At 41.6% G+C, this 21636-nt stretch overlaps 2 protein-coding genes across 2 annotated transcripts in view; both read right to left on the bottom strand.

Moving 5' to 3' along the window:
* Positions 1 to 10880, bottom strand: part of vars1 (valyl-tRNA synthetase 1) — a 30453-nt gene extending 19573 nt beyond the window's left edge. The window contains exons 1-8 of the mRNA XM_053624799.1: positions 10321 to 10880; positions 7280 to 7626; positions 5451 to 5594; positions 2656 to 2854; positions 2275 to 2393; positions 1903 to 1978; positions 1659 to 1759; positions 1440 to 1567 (exon numbers count right to left, since the gene is read on the bottom strand). Coding sequence (XP_053480774.1) covers positions 1440 to 1567; positions 1659 to 1759; positions 1903 to 1978; positions 2275 to 2393; positions 2656 to 2854; positions 5451 to 5594; positions 7280 to 7624 — 1112 coding nt within the window. The 5' untranslated portion in view covers positions 7625 to 7626; positions 10321 to 10880. The remainder of the gene's footprint in view (positions 1 to 1439; positions 1568 to 1658; positions 1760 to 1902; positions 1979 to 2274; positions 2394 to 2655; positions 2855 to 5450; positions 5595 to 7279; positions 7627 to 10320) is intronic.
* A 6455-nt stretch (positions 10881 to 17335) lies between these two features.
* On the bottom strand, positions 17336 to 20809 carry LOC128607652 (uncharacterized). Its single transcript, XM_053624731.1, has 2 exons — positions 19799 to 20809; positions 17336 to 19179 (listed from the first exon to the last, which is right to left on the bottom strand). The coding sequence occupies exons 1-2, from the start codon at positions 20090 to 20092 to the stop codon at positions 18001 to 18003; spliced, it is 1473 nt and encodes a 490-aa protein (XP_053480706.1). The 5' UTR covers positions 20093 to 20809; the 3' UTR covers positions 17336 to 18000.
* Between the last annotated feature and the right edge of the window lie 827 nt (positions 20810 to 21636).

Below are 21636 nucleotides of genomic sequence, written 5' to 3'. Positions count from 1 at the left end.
TGTGGTGCGAATTTTTATTCATTCTTAAGCCCTATCAGCATTATTACTGAGGACATTCCTGTGAGAAGTCTGTCTGCATCCTAAAACCCATGAATAACTCCAACACCACATTATGGGCACTGCTGTCAATATTCCCGTGCTGCTCTCTACTGTGTGTGTGTGTGTGTGATCAAAGGAAGAACTGAATTGATACAAGCAAAGAATCTGCCAGCACTGACCGACCTAACCACTACTACCTAGGCTTGTGTGATATAACAATTTAATCATTCCTACACGATCTTACACTGCTATGATGTCCAGTCATGTTTACTCTAATTATATTATATTAGAAGTTGTGCAAGTTTGCCATTTACAGTGGCGACTGAAAGTTGGTGAACTCTTTAGAATTTTCTATACATCTGCATAAATATGACCTAAAACATCATCAGGAGAACACTGAACAACAGTGGTGTGCATGGCAGGGTTGCCAGGAGAAAGTCACTGCCCTCCAAAAAGAACACTGCTGCCCGTCTGCAGTTTGCAAAAGATCGAGTGGACAAGCCAGAAGGCAAAATGTTTTGTGGACAGATGAGACCAAAATAGAACTTTTTGTTTTAAATGAGAAGCGTTATGTTTGGAGAAAGGAAAACACGGCATTCCAGCAGAAGGACCTTATCCCATCTGTGAAACATGGTGGTGGTAGTATCACGGTTTGGGCGGTTATCAGAACGGCTTGCCATCATTGATTGAAGAATGAATTCAGAATTACACTGGTGAATTCTAAAGGAAAATGTCTGAACGAATGTCCATGAACAAAACCACAAGAGGAAGTGGGTCGATAGAAGAACGAGTGGTTGAATGTTTAATCAGATGAACTGATTAGGCGCTGAAACCGATCCAAACAAGGTCAAGATCACATGTCTGAAAGAGTTTCCAAGTGTCCAAGTGTATTTGAGGCATATAAATTAGCAACAAGAAGAATTAATCGACTATTAAATAGCTTTTTAAATTAAGTAACTGAACGGGGTCACGATAGCAGCTATTTGCCAAACCATGGAAAATCTAGCTGCACATAAATTTAGAGTTGTCGATTTTTAGACATGCCGAACACTGAAAACCAAAACATACAAAGCAGGAAGAAAATGGATTGGATTTTGGATTCAAACCCCCAGCAAAAGGGTCGACCAATCAATCCAAGAACAACTTCAGAATCACCTGTCCGAGTCATATACATATAAACCTAACGGCACTCAACAGCATCACTACATGGCTTTAGATTTTATTCTTCGTATGTCATTTTTAAAATCTTTTTTAGAAGATTCAATTGAGATATTTTTTTTTCCCCCTCCATCGTAAAATTGTGATCTAGGAATTAAAAAAAAAATTATTTTTTTAAGTCAATATCACACAAGCCTACTACTAACCCATCAGCACCAACTATGATTAAAGTGATTGTTTACCATCTGGTCAGGCAGTCCTGAATGGCATTGGTTAAGGCGTGGCCCAGATGAAGAGAGCCGGTCACATTAGGAGGAGGGATGCACATCATAAAAATACCACGAGGGTTCACTTCACTGATGCTCTTACGCTAGGAAGTAAAGAAGCAGACGCATAGCTGAGTGAGCTTTTAAGGTAAAAATCTATACTTAACTTCTAGCAAATAAATAATATTTTCCTACCCCGTATTCAGGCTTGAAGAAACCCTGTTTCTCCCACCACGAGTACCAGGCTGCCTCCACATACTGAGGACTGTACGAGTCCGGTAGAGGGCTCAGCACGTCTGTATGTTTGTGACAAAGAACGGGGGGGGGGGAACATGTTTCAAATAAATAAATAAATAATAAATTTAAAAAACACTGCGTTATAAAGATTTGGAATCTTTATCAACACGTCTACAAAAAAAAATGATTCAATTAAACACACCTTTTTTCTCTCCGGCTGGAGTGGGGATGTTGTACGTGATCACCCCCAGTTCCTTCTTTTCCGGTTTGGCTTTTTTCTACACACGATAAAAACGCATTCCCGTTGTATTCTGTATCTCTCGTATGACAAGATGACCTAATGTACTGTACATCATACACAAGTTCCTCATTCACTTTAGCAATTATTTTTCGATTAATCTTCTAGTCCAAACACCATCCTAAAAATTTTTTTTTTAACTAATCTGCGATGGTCCTTCAGGGAGACTTGCGTGACAACACGATGTCAGATCTTAACAGAAAACTGAATATTCGAACACAACACACTCCAGCCCATTCTCCTGAGGCTGTGAGAGCCAGTGGTCATCGCTCTCACCTCAGACTGAGACTGCATCTGCTTCTTCTTCTCCTCCATCTCCTTCTTCTGCTGGAACTTCTCCAACTTTTCCCGCTTTTTGGCCTCTTTCTTTAGCTGGGCTTCGGTCTTGGGTGGACCTGAGAGGACCCGTGAAGCAGAGCATTAGATGCAGAAAAAGACACGAAGACTTTCAGGGGCTGATCATTTCTATGAAATTGTGTTTCCTTTCCTCACATCACAGCATGGTCTGAAGGGTATAATGTGAAGGAGACATCCGTTACAGTACTGAGAAGCTCCCATTGACAGTACAAATACGCATGAGTGAAGTAGGAGAGATCTCACAACTAAAAGCTTAGCGACTATCTCTTCACCATGCTTAATACAGACACACATCCTCACCGTTGGCAGCTGTGCCATTGGAAGTATTGTCGTTTGCCACAGCATCACTGGAAACAGGATTAGGTTTGGGTGTCACAGGCACCATTTTCTCACAGAGCGAGATTTTCCCCAACACCTTCAGGAACTGAGGCTGGTTCACACAAGTATCAAACCATCTGCTCACGTTCACCAGTGACTTCCTGTTTGAAGGCTCCAATACCTGTACAGGAGATGTAAACAAAAATCAGGTACTGTAATTTCCGGACTATAAGCCGCTACTTTTTTCACACGCTTTGAACACTGCGGCTTAAATAGTGATGCGGCTAATTTATGGATTTTCACGGGCTAAGGAGCTTCATGCCGCCAAAACGTTTAGCCTCGTCACATCGGACCAATGAAATTACCCAACAGGTCACAGTGGACCAATGAAACCGTTCGAATTAAATCAAACGCACTCACACTAAATTCTTCAGATCAGTCATTTTGCGCTTCATGCACACACCCTCATCATGGAAAACACACGAAGGAATGCATATGATGCAGCTTTCAAGTTAAAGTGGTACTCCGAGTTGAGTGGGAGGCTTGGATGACTAGCGGCGAGAAATCATTTACCAAAACTGGCCGCACGCGAAGAGCAACTTTTGCTCAAGTCTGCCAGTGGATCCTTACAGCGTGGAGCAGTGTCAAAAAATCTACTATCACCAGCGGGTTTCGAAAGGCTGGAACGCTGCGTGATGAAGAGGACAGCACAAGCTCAAGGGCGAATTTGCCTCGAGACGTAAGTGACATTGAGAGCGACAACGAAAGAGAGACTGAGGAAGTGTGTGATGAAGCACCGGTAATTCTGAGGCTGTTCAATTCTGACACTGAAGAAGACGACTTTAGTGGTTTTAGTGCGCAGGAGGAAGATGAAGATAGTGATCAATGACTTTTCCTGGTAGGCAACTGTATTTTTTTTAACCAGCCGTGTTACAGGCACTGTTTGGAAAAAAGCATTTACAGTAAGTTAAAAAAATCTTTGTGTAAATATCTCATGTTACAACGTGGACACCTGCGGCTTATAGATAAGTGCGACCTATATATGTATAAAAATGTTTTTCTTTTTAAAGTTAGTGGGTGCGGCTTATATTCAGGTGCACTCAATAGACCGAAAATTACAGTAGGCTCCATTCTCCACTCAGACAATCCTGTCTTCAAACAGCATCCCTGAAAGAGATCTACAATGGTGCTTGAAAGTTTGTGGAATTTTCTAGATTTCTGCATAAATATGACCTAAAGCATCATCAGATTTTCAAACAAGTTCTAAAAGTAGACAAAGAGAACCCAATTAAACAAACCAGATAAAAATATTATACTTGGTCATTTATTTATTGATGAAAATGATCCATTATTACATATCTGTGAGAGGCAAAAGTATATGAACCTTTGCTTTCAGTATCTGGTGTGACCCCCTTGTGCAGCAATAATTGCAACTAAACATTTGCGGTAACTGTTGATCAGTCCTGCACATCGGCTTAGAGGAACTTTAGTCCATTCCTCAGTACAGAACGGCTTCGACTCTGGGATGTTGCTGGGTCTCCTCACATGAACTGCTCGCTTCAGGTCTTTCCACAACATTTCCATTGGATTAACGTCAGGACTGTGACTTGGCCATTCCAAAACATTAACTTTATTCTTCTTTAACCATTCTTTGGTAGAAAGACGTGTGTGCTTAGGGTCGTTGTCTTGCTGCATGACCCACTTTCTCTTCAGTTCAGTTCATGAACAGTTGTCCTGAAATTTTCCTTTAGAATTCACTTGTATAATTCAGAATTCATTGTTCTATCAATGATGGCAATCCGTCCAGGCCCAGATGCAGCAAAACAGGCCCAAACCATGATACTACCACCACCATGTTTCACAGACGGGATAAGGATCTTATTGAATTTCCTCAATTTGTACACAATCTATCTGACTGTGGATTGGTGGAGTCCAAACTCTTTAGAGATGGTTTTGTAACCTTTCCAGCCTGATGAGCTCAGAAACCTCTTTTATTTGTGCCCTGATGCACTTCCGTGTGTCGTGAAGATCAGGTTTTGACAAATTCCTGTTCTTTAAATAAAACAGGGTGCTCACTCACACCTGATTGTCATCCCACTGGTTGAAATCACCTGACTCTTATTTCACTCATATTAACTGCTAATCCTAGAGGTTCACATACTTTTGCCACTCACAGATATGTAATATTGGATCATTTCCCTCAATAAATAAATGACCAAGTTTAATATTTTTGTCTCGTTTGTTTAATTGGGTTCTCTTTATCTACTTTTAGGGCTTGTGTGAAAATCTGAAGGTGATTTAGGTCATCTTTATGCAGAAATGTAAAACCTTCAAGCACCACTGTATCCTAATGTTTTAGTCACAGGACTTCTGGACTAGAGGTGAAATATGACTAAAATCACTCATCATAATTCGGAAGAGAGTAAACGGTACATAGACAAAACACAAAACTGCAGCTAACTAACTTTTCCTAATGCCAGCAATACTTATTGCCGAGGTAAAGCTTCCAGTAGCCCCATAATGTAGCTAGCTAACATACTGTTTGTAGTGAAGTGCATTACAGCACTTGATTATCAATATGATGAAAATAAATCTTCTTAATGAAGATTACACACAATAACATTGATGCAGTACGTACGTCCCATAATCTGTCCTTAAAATGGCACGGTGTGAAACATCACATGAAAAGCAAAGGTAAGATCCCATGCAAAATCAAGTACACTGAAACACACACGCACAGTTTAACGACTATCTTTCTACAAAAACTGAAGACTTACATATTTGAAAGGCAGCAGCACAGCAGTCACAACACTCATGTCAGCCAGAGTCACACTCTCTCCGACCAGGAACGTCCGTGGCTCTAAAGCCTGATCTAGAATCTTCAGAACACGCAGTAACTCTCCAAGGGAACTCTGCTGAAGCTGGAAAAAAGTTACAAATCATAATAATGCAAACACGACATGAGAATCACTCATACAGTCCCCTCTGAAACTATTGGAATGGCAAGGCCAATTCATTTGTTTGTGCTATACACCAAAGACATTTGGGTTTGAGATCAAAAGATGGATGAGATTTCAGCTTTTATTTCCTGGTATTCACATCTAGATGTGTTAAACAACATAAAACATAGGACCTTTTGTATCAGACCACCCAATTTTAGGTGAGCAAAAGTATAGGAACAGACCAGGCTTGAAGTAAATAACACTTAATAATTGGTTGCATATCCCTTGCTTACAAAACTGCATCAAGCCTGTGAAGCATTGACATCACCAAACTGTTGGTTTCTTCTTTAGTGATGGCAGTGTGTTTTGGATCATTGTCTTGCTGCATGATGAAGTTCCTCCCAATTAATTTGGATGCATTTCTCTGTAAATTGGCAGACAAAAATGTTCCTGTAAACTTCCGAATTCATTCTGCTGTTACCATCATGAGTTGCAACATCAATACCGATTAGTGAGTCTGTTCCAGAAGTAGCCATGCAAGCCCAAGCCCTGACACTACCTCCACCATGTTTCACAGATGAGCTTGTATGATTTTGGATCATGGGCAGATCCATTCTTTCTCCACACTTTGGCCTTTCCATCACTTTGGTAGAGGTCAATCTTGGTTCCAGGACTTTTGTGGCTCGTCTCTGTATTAATTTGTGAATTCCAGTCTGGCTTTCTGATTCGTACTGCTGGTGAGTGGTTTTCTTCTCGTGGTATGGTCTCTATATTTCTGCTCTCGAAGTCTTCTTCAAATGGTGGATTGTGATACCTTCACCCCGTCCTGTAGAGGTTATTGGTCATGTCACTGACTGTAGTTTTTGGGTTTTTCTTCACAATCCTCACAATGTTTGTCATCAGCTGTTGGTGTTTTCCTTGGCCGGCCCATTCGGTGTCTGTTGCTCAGTACACCATTGCTTTCTTTCTTTTTCAGGACATTCCAAATTGCTGTATTGGATATACCCAATGTTTGTGCAATACCTCTGGTTTATTTTCCCCCTTTTCTCAGCTTCAAATGCCTTACTTTTCTCCCATAGACAGCGTTCTGATCATGTTGGCTCATCCTTTTTTAACAATAAATGACTGTACTTAGTCTGTCTAACTATATTATTTATTTCGTATTGCATTGTCCTTGGCATGTAAAGCCCTTTGGTCCCCATGCGTTGGTTTTAAATGTGCTATGTAAATAAACAAACATTGAGTAGATGTTCAGAGCTATTTATTGTTTAAACGGCCAATCTAAATAGGACACACCTGGGTAACAAGACCAACTGGTCAGTCACGTGTTCCAGTATTTTTGCTCGCCTACAAATTGGGTGGACTGGTACAAAATGTGCTGTGTGCTATGCTGTTTAACATGTTTACATATAAATATCAGGAAATAAAAGAAGAAATTCTAAACTCTCATCAAATTCATCATTTGTTCTCAAACCCAAATGTCTTCAATCTACAGCAACGAAAAAGAATGAATTGGCCTTTATGTTCCAATAGTTTCAGAGGGGACTGTATCTCTCTATATTCATTTGTAGGCAAACAAAATAGCAGCTAAGACGTGGAACTCAAACACATTAATACGAATCTGGATCACATCAATATGAATATGCACGTATACACACACACACCTTCTTGTCAATGCCCGTCACCCCTAACAGAGGGAAGGCTACAGCGCAGGCCACAGGAATCAGCTCGTTCTCGGTGAAGCTCAGCCACTGCCATACCTGGCTCTGCTGCTTGGCATCGCTGCCCACCTTCTTGCCCGCGGATGCCAGGTACCAACTGACGGCGCTGGCACCACACAGCGTCGTTCCCTCACTTCCTCCCAGGACCAGCGCGGGCCGAGAGTGGACAACATTAGTGGGACACTCCTTAACACACACACGTGGGTGGGCGGGACAGTATTCAGCAGCAATCAGGACCAGCAAACTCCTGAAGTCATCAGGGTGAGAGGACACATGCAGAGAGTCCATTTCTGACAGAAAGAGAGAGACAGAATAACAAATAACTGATGCTAATCTCATCTCAAGGGGAAGGATCTCATCACATCTCAAGGGGAATGCTGTTGTTTTCACTTCTCACTTCTACCAGGCTGCTTTAAGAGATGAAGGATAGAAAGCTGGCTAGCTAATTCCTCAATTCATTCCATAATTCACTGAATAAAGTTGGTTTAACGGATGTTCGATATTCGGATATGTGGAAATTAAGGGACCGTCTCTAAAGTTACTTACGACATTGTTAAACACGATTCTAACTTCAATAGCATTTGATGACTTACAGTCATATAACCAACTGTAGTGTTCATCTAGGTGGCAGCTATAATGCACACCTATTAGATTTTTGATATTTATCAAAATAAGCTATTAAATCATATGTAAATTAGATATGAATTTCACTACAGAATGGGTCCATGCACAAAATATGCCATTATTTAAAGCTCAATAGCATTTGAAGGGAATGATGTACAATCACAAAACCAACGGTAAAGTGTTCATCTAGGTGTCAGGTATGATGCACACCTTTTAGTTTTTGATATTTAACCCTACAATGCATGAACCAAAAAAACCTTCATGAATGCATAAAGGGGGTCAAAATGACCCGTACTGGACTGAATGGTTTTCTACAAAAAACAGATGCCCTATTAATGAAAAAAATTATAATTATAGATAGATACATAGATTACACACATACACACACACACACACACACTATCTCACAAAAGTGAGTACACCCCTAAGTGAAAATGTCCATATTGGGTCCAAAGTGTCAATATTTTGTGTGGCCACCATTATTTTCGAGCACTGCCTTAACCCTCTTGGGCATGGAGTTCACCAGAGCTTCACAGGTTGCCACTGGAGTCCTCTTCCACTCCTCCATGACGACATCACGGAGCTGGTGGATGTTAGAGACCTTGTCGTCTTGGAGGTGTGTTTGGGTAATTATCATGCTGGAATACTGCATACTGATCATGCTCCGCTTCAGTATGTCACAGTACACGTTGGTATTCATGGTTCCCTCAATGAACTGTAGCTCCCCAGTGCTAAAAGCAATCATGCAGCCCCAGACCATGACACTCCCACCACCATGCTTGACTGTAGGCAAGACAAACTTGTCTTTGTACTCCTCACCTGGTTGCCGCCACACACGCTTGACACCATCTGAACCAAATAAGTTTATCTTGGTCTCATCAGACCACAGGACATGGTTCCAGTAATCCATGTCCTTAGTCTGCTTGTCTTCAGCAAACTGTTTGTGGGCTTTCTTTAGAAGAGGCTTCCTTCTGGGACGACAGCCATGCAGACCAATTTGATGCAGTGTGCGGCGTATGGTCTGAGCACTGACAGGCTGACCCCCCACCCCTTCAACCTCTGCAGCAATGCTGGCAGCACTCATACGTCTATTTCCCAAAGACAACCTCTGGATATGACGCTGAGCACGTGCTCTCAACTTCTTTGGTCGACCACGGCAAGGCCTGTTCTAAGTGGAACCGGTCCTGTTAAACTGCTGTATGGTCTTGGCCACCGTGCTGCAACTCAATGTCAGGGTCTTGGCAATCTTCTTATAGCCTAGGCCATCTTTATGTAGAGCAACAATTCTTTTTTCAGATCCTCAGAGAGTTCTTTGCCATGAGGTGCCATGTTGAACTTCCAGTGACCAGTATGAGGGAGTGTGAGAGCTATGACACCAAATTTAACACACCTGCTCCCCATTCACACCTGAGACCTTGTAACACTAACAAGTCACATAACATACACCGGGGAGGGAAAATGGCTAATTGGGCCCAATTTGGACATTTTCACTTAGGGGTGTACTCACTTTTGTTGCCAGTGGTTTAGACATTAATGGCTGTGTGTTGAGTTATTTTGAGGGGACAGCAAATTTACACTGTTACACAAGCTGTACACTCACTACTTTACATTGTAGCAAAGTGTCCTTTCTTCAGTGTTGTCACATGAAAAGATATAATCAAATATTTACAAAAATCTGAGGGATGTACTCACTTTTGTGTGATATATATAGATAGAGATATATATAAATTATTTCATTAATAGGACATCTGTTTTTTGAAGAAAACCATTCAATCCAGTACGGGTCATTTTGACCCCCTTTATGCATTTGTGAAGATTTTTTTTGGTTCATGCATTGTAGGGTTAAACATCAAAAATCTAAAAGGTGTGCCTCATACCTGACACCTAGATGAACACTTTCCAGTTGGTTATATGACTGTAAGTCATTCCCTTGAAATACTATTGAGGTTAGAAACGTGTTTAACAATGTCGTATGTAACTTTAGAGACGGTCCCTTAATTTCCACATGCACGCGAACATACAACGTCCAACATCAAGCCAACTTTATTCCAGTCCATAATTATACTGAACTAACAAACAAACAAAAATCATAAAATGTTTTTTTGTGTGTGTGGAATAAAACAGACAGCGTTATACCTGTACAATAAGACGAGTATTAAGCTATACAATACACGCTAAACAACACCACATATTCTTGTCGATTCATTTGGCAGTAGTGTGGGAGCCGGTAAAACTAAAGCCGGGAAAACAGTTGTCCTAAAGCTCGTACAAAGAGTATTTATACCGCTAATTATGTGTAAATAACTTGTACGCTTGTATATTCATGTTTCTAATAAAGGTTGTTGCAATATTTCACTCACTTTTAAGCGCAGCAGTGAGAAACGTCAGCCTAATCCAGCATGTAGAAGCGCCGCACGAAAGCTACAGAGCTGCCGTAAAGCACTGCTAAACAGACGTAAGAACTGGCGTGAAATAGAATCGACTGATGCAACAAATATATCCGGCGTGCACCGACATTGGCTGCGTTTCAAAGTGAATCTCGTGTGTATAAATTAAGCTACCTAAAGGAAGAGTCAGACATTTTCGCTCTCATTGCACCTGTTTTCATACACCGGTCCACTAATAATGTCACTGATGAGAATGCCATGCATGTCTAATGTAAGGAGACGAGGATTTGAATTAGGACTTTTTAGTCTAATAGACAAAACTTTTCGCTGCGGTTTTACTTTTTATTTGTTATTATTTGTTATTTGATACATATGCTCTATATTCTGTGCGATTATTTTAACTACCCTAAACCTGCAAATTACTTTCTAAACCTCTAAACATTCTTTTTCTTGATCAGTTTACAAAAAGAAATGTCTTTAAAAAAAAAAAAAAGATTTTATTGATAACAACTTTTATATAACCCAACCAACAATTAAAAAAAAGACAAAATGAATGGACTCTCACACAATACATTCATGCATATAAAAGAAAACACACACACACACACACACTATATATATATATATATATATATATATATATATATATATATATATATATATATATATATATATATATATATATAATAAAATAAGAACATCTGAACTGTCCCTCCCACCCAGACTGCACACCAGATACAATATGATTTAAACACCTTTAGCAAAGTGACCCCTGACCCTAGACACTGGCCCTGCAAAGATACATAAGGAATGGGGTAAATGTGAGACAAAATAAAAAATTATCCTTCGTATACGATAGGTGCACAGTCCATTTTTAGCTCTTGAAATGATACTCCAGGAAGGTGCCCCAGATCTTGTCGGATTTTGTGGATGCACCAGTCTTAATAAATCGAATCTTTTCAATCTTGAGAGAGGCAACCTTCTCAGCCAGCCATTTTTGAAAGCTTCCATTTGCAGCCATTTTGGAGATTTGTCAAACAAATGTCCATATACTGAACACCAACGCCCTGGTAGCCCAGTAATAATGCTGAAAAACAGGTCAGGTCAACAGCACTGGAACGCCTAGCATGACGTCAGAGCAGCTTTTTGTTGTTATTGTTGGTGTTGTTACTTCTGCTACTACACCTCGTAGCACTTTATATGTATTTGCTTTCCTTTTTATCACAAATATATTGGAAATCAATTTATCCAGTCATACATATTCAGTAACCACGTTATCCTGCTCAGGGTCGGGGTGGTTTCTGAACTTATCCTGGGAACACTGGACGTGAGGATCACCAGTCCATTACAGGGCACTATGAACACACAAATTCATACTGTCATTTACAACTAGAGTAGCCACTCCACCTACTGGAATTTATTAGAAGGAACATGCACAGAAACTGCAGAAAATAACCCAAGCTTAGGATCGAACCAAGGACCCTGGATCTGTGAGACATCAACATTTACATTACATTTACAGTATTTGGCAGACGCCCGTATCCAGAGCGACTTACATTTATCTCATTCATACATCTGAGCAATTGAGGGTTAAGGGCTTTCTCAAGGGCCCAACAATGGCAGCTTGGTGGTGCTGGGGTTTGATCTCATGACCTTCTGAGCAGACCAACACTTTAACCACTGAGCTACCACTTCCTGACAGTACCCACTGTGCCACCCATTGCAGAAATGACTGCTCTGAGTGTGTAATTGTTTACATGTTCCTGTAGATCTAGTCGAGGCTGATTTGATACGTGGCCAATTTCTAATTTAGAACTTCATAATGGAAAAAAAATGCCAGATGACAGGCTTTATTTATTTATTTATAGGTCTACTATCAAAGGAGTTTCTGTAGCTGCTTTCTTAAAATACTGGCATTTTAGCATCAAGAATTCATGAATTACAAATACAATTAAATAATAACTATAGTCATTATTATACACTATGGGGTGTCACAAAAGTTTCCATACATAGGGGAAATTAAAAATATGTTAGCAAATTGTAACTTCATTTGCAAAATATCCTCTACATGATTGCCATTTCTTTGTAAACACACACGGAGTCATCTCTCCCACTCATGATGAACTCGTGTTAACACATCTGGTGTTACGCATGTAACTACATGTCTATGGCAACCTTGCGACAGCTTCCTGATCCAGCCATGAGAATGATTTCACTACATTCTTTATCTGTCAAAGGCATTCTTAAAGGTTATAATATAAACGAAGTATGAAAAAATCTTGGAAGACATTTAGTTAAAAAGCTAAGTCGATTTCCCCTACAGTCCCCTCTGAAAGTATTGGAACGGCAAGGCCAAGTCTGTTGTTTTTGCTGTACCCTGAAGACATTTGGGTTTGAAATCAAAAGATGATTATGAGACGATAAATCAGAATTTCAACTTTTATTTCCTGATATTTACATCTAGATGTGTTAAACAACTTAAAACATGGCACCTTTGGTGGCGGACCACCCAATTTGTAGGTGAGCAAAAGTATAGGAACAATATTTGGTTGCATATAACAGTAACTGCATCAAGTCGGAGAACCGCTGACATCATGTTCCCTTCTTCTTTTGTGATGCTGAAGCTTCTTTCAGTTGTTGTTTGTTTTGGGGACGGCTCTCCTCTTCAGGAGGTGAAATGCCGCTCAACTAGGTTAAAGCTGGTGATTGACTTGGCCAGTCTAAAACCTTCCACTTTTCGCCCCTGATGAAGTCCTTTGTTGAGCTGGCAGTGTGTTTTGGGGTCATTGTCTTGCTGCACGATAAAGTTCCTCCCAATTAGATTGGATGCATTTCTCTGTAGACTGGAAGACAAAATGTTTCTGTAAACTTCTGAATTCATTCTGCTGATACCCTCACAAGTTACAGCATCAATAAAGATTATTGAGCTTGTTCCAGAAGCAGCCATGCAAGCCCAAGCCATGACACTACCTCCACCATGTTTCACAGATGAGCTTGTATGTTTTGGATCATGAGCAGATCCTTTCTTTCTCCACACTTTGGCCTTTCCATCACTTTGGTAGAGGTTAATCTTGGTTCCAGAAATGTTGTGGCTCATTTCTGCATTTGTTTGTGAATTCCAATCTGACTTTCTGATTCTTACTGCTGATGAGTGGTTCTTAATCCTGTGATATGGCCTCTATATTTCTCCTCTCAAAGTCTTCACGAGTTAGTGATGTCACTAACTGTTATTTTTGGATTTTTCTTTACAGCCCTCACAATGTTTGTCATCAACTGCTATTGTTTTCCTTGTCCAGTCTGTTCGTTGTCTGGTTGTTAGTACACCAGTGATTTCTTTCTTTGCATTACAGATTCTCTTCACTGGAACTAAGAGGCCCAAACCTGTTCCAGCATGACAATGCCCCTGTGCACAAAGCAAGGTCCATGAAGACATGGTTTGCTAAGAGTGGTGTGGAGAAACTTGAGTGTCCTGCACAGAGCCCTGACCTCAACCCCACTAAACACCTTTGGGATAAACTGGAAAGCTGACTGCACCCCAGGCCTCCTCACCTGACATCAATAATGCTCCCATGGCTGAATTAGCACAAATTCACACAATCACACTCCAAAATCTAGTGGCAAGCCTTCCCAGAAGAGTGACGGTTATTATAGTAGCAGAAGGGAACTAAACCTGGAAAGGGGTGTTCAACATATTTGTATGATGGGTGCCAGAAAACCAACATGAAGAGAGATTTATTAAGGAGCTGCCAGATCGGCTTCAATGCGCCTTGGCACTGATTCTAGAAGTTTGTGCGACTGTAATGGAGGAATGAATAGCATTCTTCCAAAAGATATTCCCTCAGCTGTTGTTTTGATGATGGTGGTAGAGAGTACTGTCTAACACATAACTCCAAAATCCCCCATAGATGTTCAATTAGTTGGAGATCTGCCTATTGTGTGAATGCATGTGTGATTGTGCCCTGTGATAGGTCGGTACCCCATCCACCCCGTTCCCCGGGATATGCCCCCGGCGATCCTGCGTAGGATAAGTTTTATGAAAAATGGATGGATTTATGGATGGGATGTAGATATGGAAATATGTTCTGACTGCAGTATAAATCTGTAGAAAAAGACACGTATACAAAATATGCACAGCACTTCGTATTCTCTTTTCCCTTTGGTTTCATGCTTTTAAAAGGCAATTAGTAAAAGAGAAAGAATTGAAAGAAGATAAAATGAGCCATTTATGTCTATCTGTCCTTCCATGTTATGTGCTGCTTGCTTCTGTATAACATTAAAGAGATGTCCCTCTGGATAAAAGCTTAATGGTTTTACAGTGATGCTTGAACGTTTGTTAGGAATTTCTATACTTCTGCATAAATATGACCTAAAACATCATCAGATTTTCACACAAGTCATAAAAATAGATCAAGTCAAGAGTCGTTTATTTGTCATTTGCACAGTTACACTGGGTACACTAGGCATTGAAGTGCTTGTGACCAGGCTCAGATTTAAACACTGACAGTACAAACATGGTAGAAGTTTGACATTATGTCATTGGAAATACCAAACCTCTTAAGCCTCCACAGAAATAGAGATGCTGACGGGCTGCTCTCGTTATTGTGTCTGTATGTAGGCTCCAGGAGAGATCCTCTGAGATGTGGACAACCAAGGATCTTAACTCTCTCCTCTTCCACACCACTGATGCAGAGGGGAGCATGACCCCGTCTCTGTGACTTCCTGTAATCCACAATCATCTCCTTGGTCTTGCTGACATTCAGAGAGAGATTGCTGTCATCACACCATGTTGAAAGTGCTCTAAGCTCCACTCTGTAGAATGACTCTATCACCTTTGGTGATGAGACCCAGAATGGTTGTATCATCCACACATTTTGAAGATGATGTTGGAGCTGTGCTTAGCAGAGCAGAGATAGGTAAACAGGGAGTACAAGAGGGGGCTGAGCACACATCCCTGTGGGGCACCAGTGTTAAGTGTGAGTGTGGAGGATGTCACTGCCAGTCCTGACCACTTGGGCTCTGCCCATCAGGAAATCCAGGATCCAGTTACACATGTGACTGTTAAAGAGAACCCAATTAAACAAATGAGACAAAAATATTATACTTGGTCATTTATTTACTGAGCAAAATTATCCAATATTACATATCTGTGGATGGCAAAAGTATGTGAAACTTTGTTTTAAATATCTGGTGTGACCCCCTTGTGCAGCAATAACTGCAACTAAACATTTCCGGTAACTGTTGATCAGTCCTGCACATCGACTTGGAGGAATTTTATCCCATTCCCCAGTACAGAACGGCTTCAACGCTGGGCTAATGGTGGGTTTCCTCACATGAACTGCTCACTTCAGGTCCTTCTACAATATTTCTATTGGATTAAGGTCGGGACTTTGATTTGGCCATTCAAAAACATGAACTTTATTCTTCTTTAAACATTCTTTGGTAGAACAACTTGTGTGCTATGGTGCTATATAACAACTAGGGTCGTTGTCTCTCGAGATTCAGTTTATGGACAGATGTCCTGACATTTTCCATTAGAATTCATTGTTCCAAGTCATCCAGGACCAGATGCAGCAAAACAGGCCCTTACCATGATACCACCACCATGTTTCACAGATGGGATAAGGTTCTAATGCTGGAACACAGTATTTTCCAAACATATGTTCTCCAAACATGACACTTCTCATTTAAACCAAAAAAATTTATTTTGGTGTAATCCGTCCACAAAACATTTTTCCAATAGCCTTCTGGCTTATCCACATGATCTTTAGCAAACTGCAGACGGGCAGCAATGTTCTTGAGAGAGAGTGGAGAGCAGCCCTGCAGCCCTCCTTGCAGCCCTGCCAGGCATGCCATTGCTGTTCAGTATTAGTCTACGTGAGAGAGGCCTTTAGTTGCTTAGAAATTACACTTGCTCTTGGAGTGATCTTTATTGGTCGACCACTTCTGGGAGGATAACAATGGCCTTGAATTTCCTCCATTTGTACATAATCTGTCTGACTGTGGATTGGTGGAGTCCAAACTCTTTAGAGATGGTTTTATAACCTTTATAACAACTCTTTTTCTGAGGTCCTCAAAAATTTCATTTCTTCATGCCACGATACACTTCCACAAACATTTGAAGATCAGACTTTGACAGATCCCTGTTCTTTAAATTAAACCGTAACTGACTTGGAGTGGGGATGGAATCATTTTGATTGCAACTTTATTTAGAAACTTCTAAAGGGTTTACAAACTTTCAAGCACCACTGTATGTACAACCCTACAGCAGAGTGCTTACCCATCATAAAGAACCCCTTTACAACCTTTAACTATTGAAAGAGAACCCTAAGTGGATCCATTAAGCATGCCAAAAGACTTACTGTAAAGAGTTTCCTTTAACTCTTTTTTCTTGAGTTTTGTGTTTGCCCGTGTTCAGCACTGAATTTATTTGTGATGTCACATTCCACAGTAGGGGTCACTGCTTCATATGAAAGTAGACACTCAAGGCTTTAAGAATTTGCCTTTTATAAGTATTACTTTTTTACCTAGCCTACTAGGTTTAAATGTTATAATGCTATTGTATACAGTGTTGTACAATCAAAAAAGCTTCAATTGTGCTCTCCGTTTTATATCTGTACCACTGTTATTGTGGAGAGGTGTGAATTTTTTTGCCCAGCAGGAGGCGCTGCTCACCAGCAGACTCAAGATACTCCATACACAGAAACCCAACGGTGTCCTGACTAATCTTATAACACATATGCGGCAGTAAAATATTTCATTTGTATATACACTGATTGAAAATGTCCAATAAGACACTTTCCATTCTGCCAGCGGAATGGAAAACCAATGTGATGCTTGAAAGGGTTAATCAACATTTCATCAAAAAAAAAAAAAAAAAAATGCAGTTTTACATTGAATTAAAACATCCACTTTCTAAACAGTCTAGAAATGTACATTTAAAAAAAAATAAAAAAAAGATTTATCAGAACAAATGACATGAGTACCCAAAATCTGTGAACAATCCTTTATTCCGTGTTGGATTTGGTGCATACGTTTGTCAGTTTCACTGAGGAGATGTTGACTGGGCACAAACACCTGACTGACACTCAACACCAAGTTTACATTGTTACTGATTCAGATCCAGAACGTTCTGATATTCTGTTTAACAACAAGTGGCACTTGTGCAAATATTTCACCAAGGCAAAGCTGGGAAAAGTATTAATGGGGAAGAGGGAAGAGACTGAACTGCATTGTATTGTACTGTACAAGAGCTCATATCATGGTCCCTACGATACCACTCACATTTCAATTTACATCAAAAACGTTCGCATTATCCCTTCCGTTCTGTAATTACAGTAATTACCATTTAACTTTCCACTTTTTTTTTTTTCCAGTCAACTGAACACACCAAACCTACAGCAACTTTACAAAGAGTGTAAAAGATGAATTACTAAGACCTCAGATCCATACAAAGATCTTCATGTCAGTCGCCCACCTTTTGATGTAAGAGCTGACTTGTGCGTCATAAATAAACCTAATTCCGATTCATGTACACGTTTTGGTGTAGACTGCATTTTAGCAGCAAACAAGCACTGACAATGATGTAATACAGTATAAATAAGCCTGCGCCAGATCCATGCACTCATGCACAAAAAAAAAACACCTCCCGCTGTCTCACTCCCCAATGAAAGCTTCCTGTATGTTTTCCACCGTGTTTCCCAACACTCCCCCAATAATTCCCACCACCGTATTAATCACATGCCCAAGTCCCCTCTGTCCCCTCCAGACTAGCGTGCCTATCCCTTGGCCGAATGACCAGCCCTGCTTGCCCGCCTCTGAGCCCACCGCACCCATGTACCCACCAAGCCCCTGGAACGTGCACTCTACTACCTCCATGCCGAGGTCCCAGACCTCACCCAGTGCACCGATCACCAGCCCCAGAGCGTCACTCATTAGCGTTCCTGTACCTGCCAGTCCCTCCTGGCATGAAAGCAACAAAGTGCCTGTTAACGTACTTATTAATGTGTACAGTGAGCACACACCATGCTCACCCACTTGGTATGCTACGCTGCCTACATTCTCAACACCCGAGACCACACCAGAGCCCAGGTTCTGAACCAAGCTGAAGCTGTCGCTGGGCAGCGACGCTAGCACGGCTGCGTCCTCTTGTAAGACGTAGCCGATTTGAGAGGGGAGGTTGGTGAGGGTGGAGACCACTGGAGAGAGTGGAGCGTACAGGAGAGAGACGATAGAGGACAGGACATAGAGGACAGTACTGTTCTCTTGGGACTCGGAGCTTTCTGTTTCGGTAACGCTTTCATCCAGGCTGGGCTCAGACTCAGTTCTATCTGCTGTCGTGCTGGGCACCTCGTCCTCGTCACTGCTTTTGTCTGTCTCGGCTGTGTGTACGTCTTCTTCAGGAACTTCAGTGATTTCCAGTGCCTCATCTTCCAGACTTCCTGTCTCTCCACACCCACCAGAGAAAAGCTCCTTAACGTCAACCAGTTCCTCCAGCTCTGTCACGCTCATCAGCTTCAGCTCCCCTTTACCTTCCTGGACCACTCCCATACTGAAGCTGCCGAGTCCATCAGGAACATCACAGCACACTGCCGACCACAGCACATCTGCCTTCGTCTCGCTCAGACCACCTACGCCGCTCTGAACATACACGACCCCCCCTGCATTAGAGCACCGTGGCACGACCCTGCTCTCTACCAGCTCTGCAGTAAGAGCATCCACTTTGTGCAAAGGGGACGCCGAGTGTGATGAAGCGACATCCCGGTCCTTATTGTACAAAGCCGGAACGTGTACACGGGACTCTTCTCCGAGGACTTCTGTCTCGCTTGGTTTGTCCTGCAGACGCATTTGAGAGACAGAAGAAAATGATTTTCATGACATATCTTTTTTTTTTTTTTGTAAATCTAGCAATCAATAATGTTATTGTTTCTCTTATACAGCTTTCGATCACGTATAGCACTGCTACACTGAATCTAATAGCAGCAAGAAAGAAAAGTTTCCTTTGTGGCTGAATGAAAGAAAGAAGCTGTTCTAAGACGCAAATGTATGCAATGTCTCTAAATGGGGCCTTTCATTAATACATGAGAAAGGTCAATAAGAAATTTGCTGTAGTTTGTGTTTTGTTCTAACCCTCAGCTTCACATCTATTCCCTAGCCAGCTTTTTCAGATGCACTCAGTATCTTCACGCACGGTTCGTTTTGAAACCGTGGAATTCTCTAGAAGCTTCATTTGTTTGTAGATTAAACTCCTTGCAGTGCTTGTACAGAGCCAGAGAGCTGTGATGAGGTTTCAAAACGACATAATATACTCAAATCTGGTAAAAATCATGGAGTCATCTGCACCTAAATGCAATTTAACACCAAGCAGAGGCAGTGCAATTCAATTACAGCTTTGGCTCGTCACATCGAATGCTTTCGTAGCAATGAAAAGAAATCGAAAAACAGATCTTCTTACCAACTCCTCGGCTGTTCCTTTGCCCCATGCATTGTGCGGGCCTAGGTGCAGAGCCGTATAGACATCAGACTGGCGTCCAGGGTGATAGAGTGAAACAAAAGTGCGCCCAGCTCCCAGGCTGTGGCATCTCCTCTCCAGGCCCGACTCGGTGACCCGCTGTGGGGGGGTGTTTCTGTAGAAGCTCTCCTCACACGCGAGCCGCTCTGAAGCTGTGATGATGTGAGCCAGAGAGAGCAGACCCACGATCAGCGCTGCAAGCCCACACACATTGTTCCTCCGTGCTGCACACAGCATGGCCAAAACACTCTCCACTGCAGTCTGGCAGTGGCTGTAAATGACAGCGCTGAAGCAGTACTTACACTCGACAAGATCCTGCAAGTCACCCCCTCTTCCTCTCCCTCCCACTCTCTACACTCTGCTCCTGCTCTCTTGCCTACGCATTAAGAGCTTGGGTGCTTTTTCCCCTCCTGCTCCTCCCGTTTCATTCGTTTCATCTGACTAAATCAATTCCTCTGGTGGCGGTTCGGCTGTAATGTACACAAACCTGTGCACACACCCTCTCACGCCTATCCACATTACCTGTAAATCAGCATTCTTTAACACGCACCTCAATATTGAACACATGCTGGTTGTATTATCGTTGTCGGGTATTTTTATTGACTTCGATGTGTATGTAACTTTTACAGGTTTTCAGTAAACCTGGATCTTATGTAAAAATAGAGCAAGGAATCAAAATGCTCATGCATACCTGTCATTATGGAACCAAACACAAACCTGTTCTCGGAGTTTAAAGCATCTGTGTTTTAGCATGTCAAGAGAAAACATGCAAGCCTTCGTAAACATGCATCACTGAACACAACCATTTTACGACATTTAAATGATGCAGTAACTTGCTGAAAAACGTCTCGAATCCATTGTTTGTAACCGACTCTACACCTTGCTGCCAAATTCCAGTAAGAATTGCGCAACACTCTGTAGGTATGACAACCGTAGGCCGTGTGTGTGTGTGTTTTGTTACCCTACACTGCAGAGCTCCCTGTCTGAACTGGTCTCTTTGAGCTTAGGGCATGATAGGTGTGGTTGCAACACTCACTCTCCCACTTTATTTTTCTGTTTCTGTTTGTTTGTTTCACATTCAGACTACACCCAGTGACATGTTCTACACGCTGCACACCCAAGTCTCAGTGTTCGCATATATTTGAGCGTGACTATGTCTAATCGAGCTTATTACCTACTCGACTATGCATCTGTCCACCAAACGACAACTACCTCAATTTATGACGCAAGCATTCGTGAAACCTGAGAAAATTCTAGTTAAATGAAACGCAATCTTTGAGTCAAGCCAACATACAACACTCGTTAGCCAGTTATATAAGTGTACCTCCTACCTAAAAACATGGACCGTTTAATAATGTACAGTACAGTTCATCGCATATGTATTCACAGTAAAGCACGGTGGTGGTAGGATTATACTGAGAGTTGTCTTTGGCTCTTGGTTGCTTTTCTGCCCTCTTTACCCTGTGCACTGTCTGTTAGTGGTGGGCGGGTTCAAAACACTGCTTCATGAAGCTTCGAAACCTTTGCAAATCTTTCGTTTCGAATCAGTGGTTCGGCGCGTGTATCAAATTGGGCGATTCACGTGATTTCAGCAAACGAGGCTTCGCTACGTCATTACTAGAGATGCACCAGTGTATCACTGATAATCGGTATCGGCTGATAGTTTAAAAACATCCGATGATCAGGGCCGATTATATCCTGTCAATCAAAAGAGGGCGGGAAAACACATGGATTTCGTGCTGTGTGTAAGGATGATGTCTCTTGTGTGGAATGACAAAAAA

Source organism: Ictalurus furcatus, chromosome 1 (genome assembly GCF_023375685.1).
Source record: "Ictalurus furcatus strain D&B chromosome 1, Billie_1.0, whole genome shotgun sequence".
NCBI classification, from domain to species: Eukaryota; Metazoa; Chordata; class Actinopteri; order Siluriformes; family Ictaluridae; genus Ictalurus; species Ictalurus furcatus.
The sequence above is the reverse complement of the archived record's forward strand: the minus strand, read 5'-3'. Positions and strand labels throughout refer to the sequence as shown.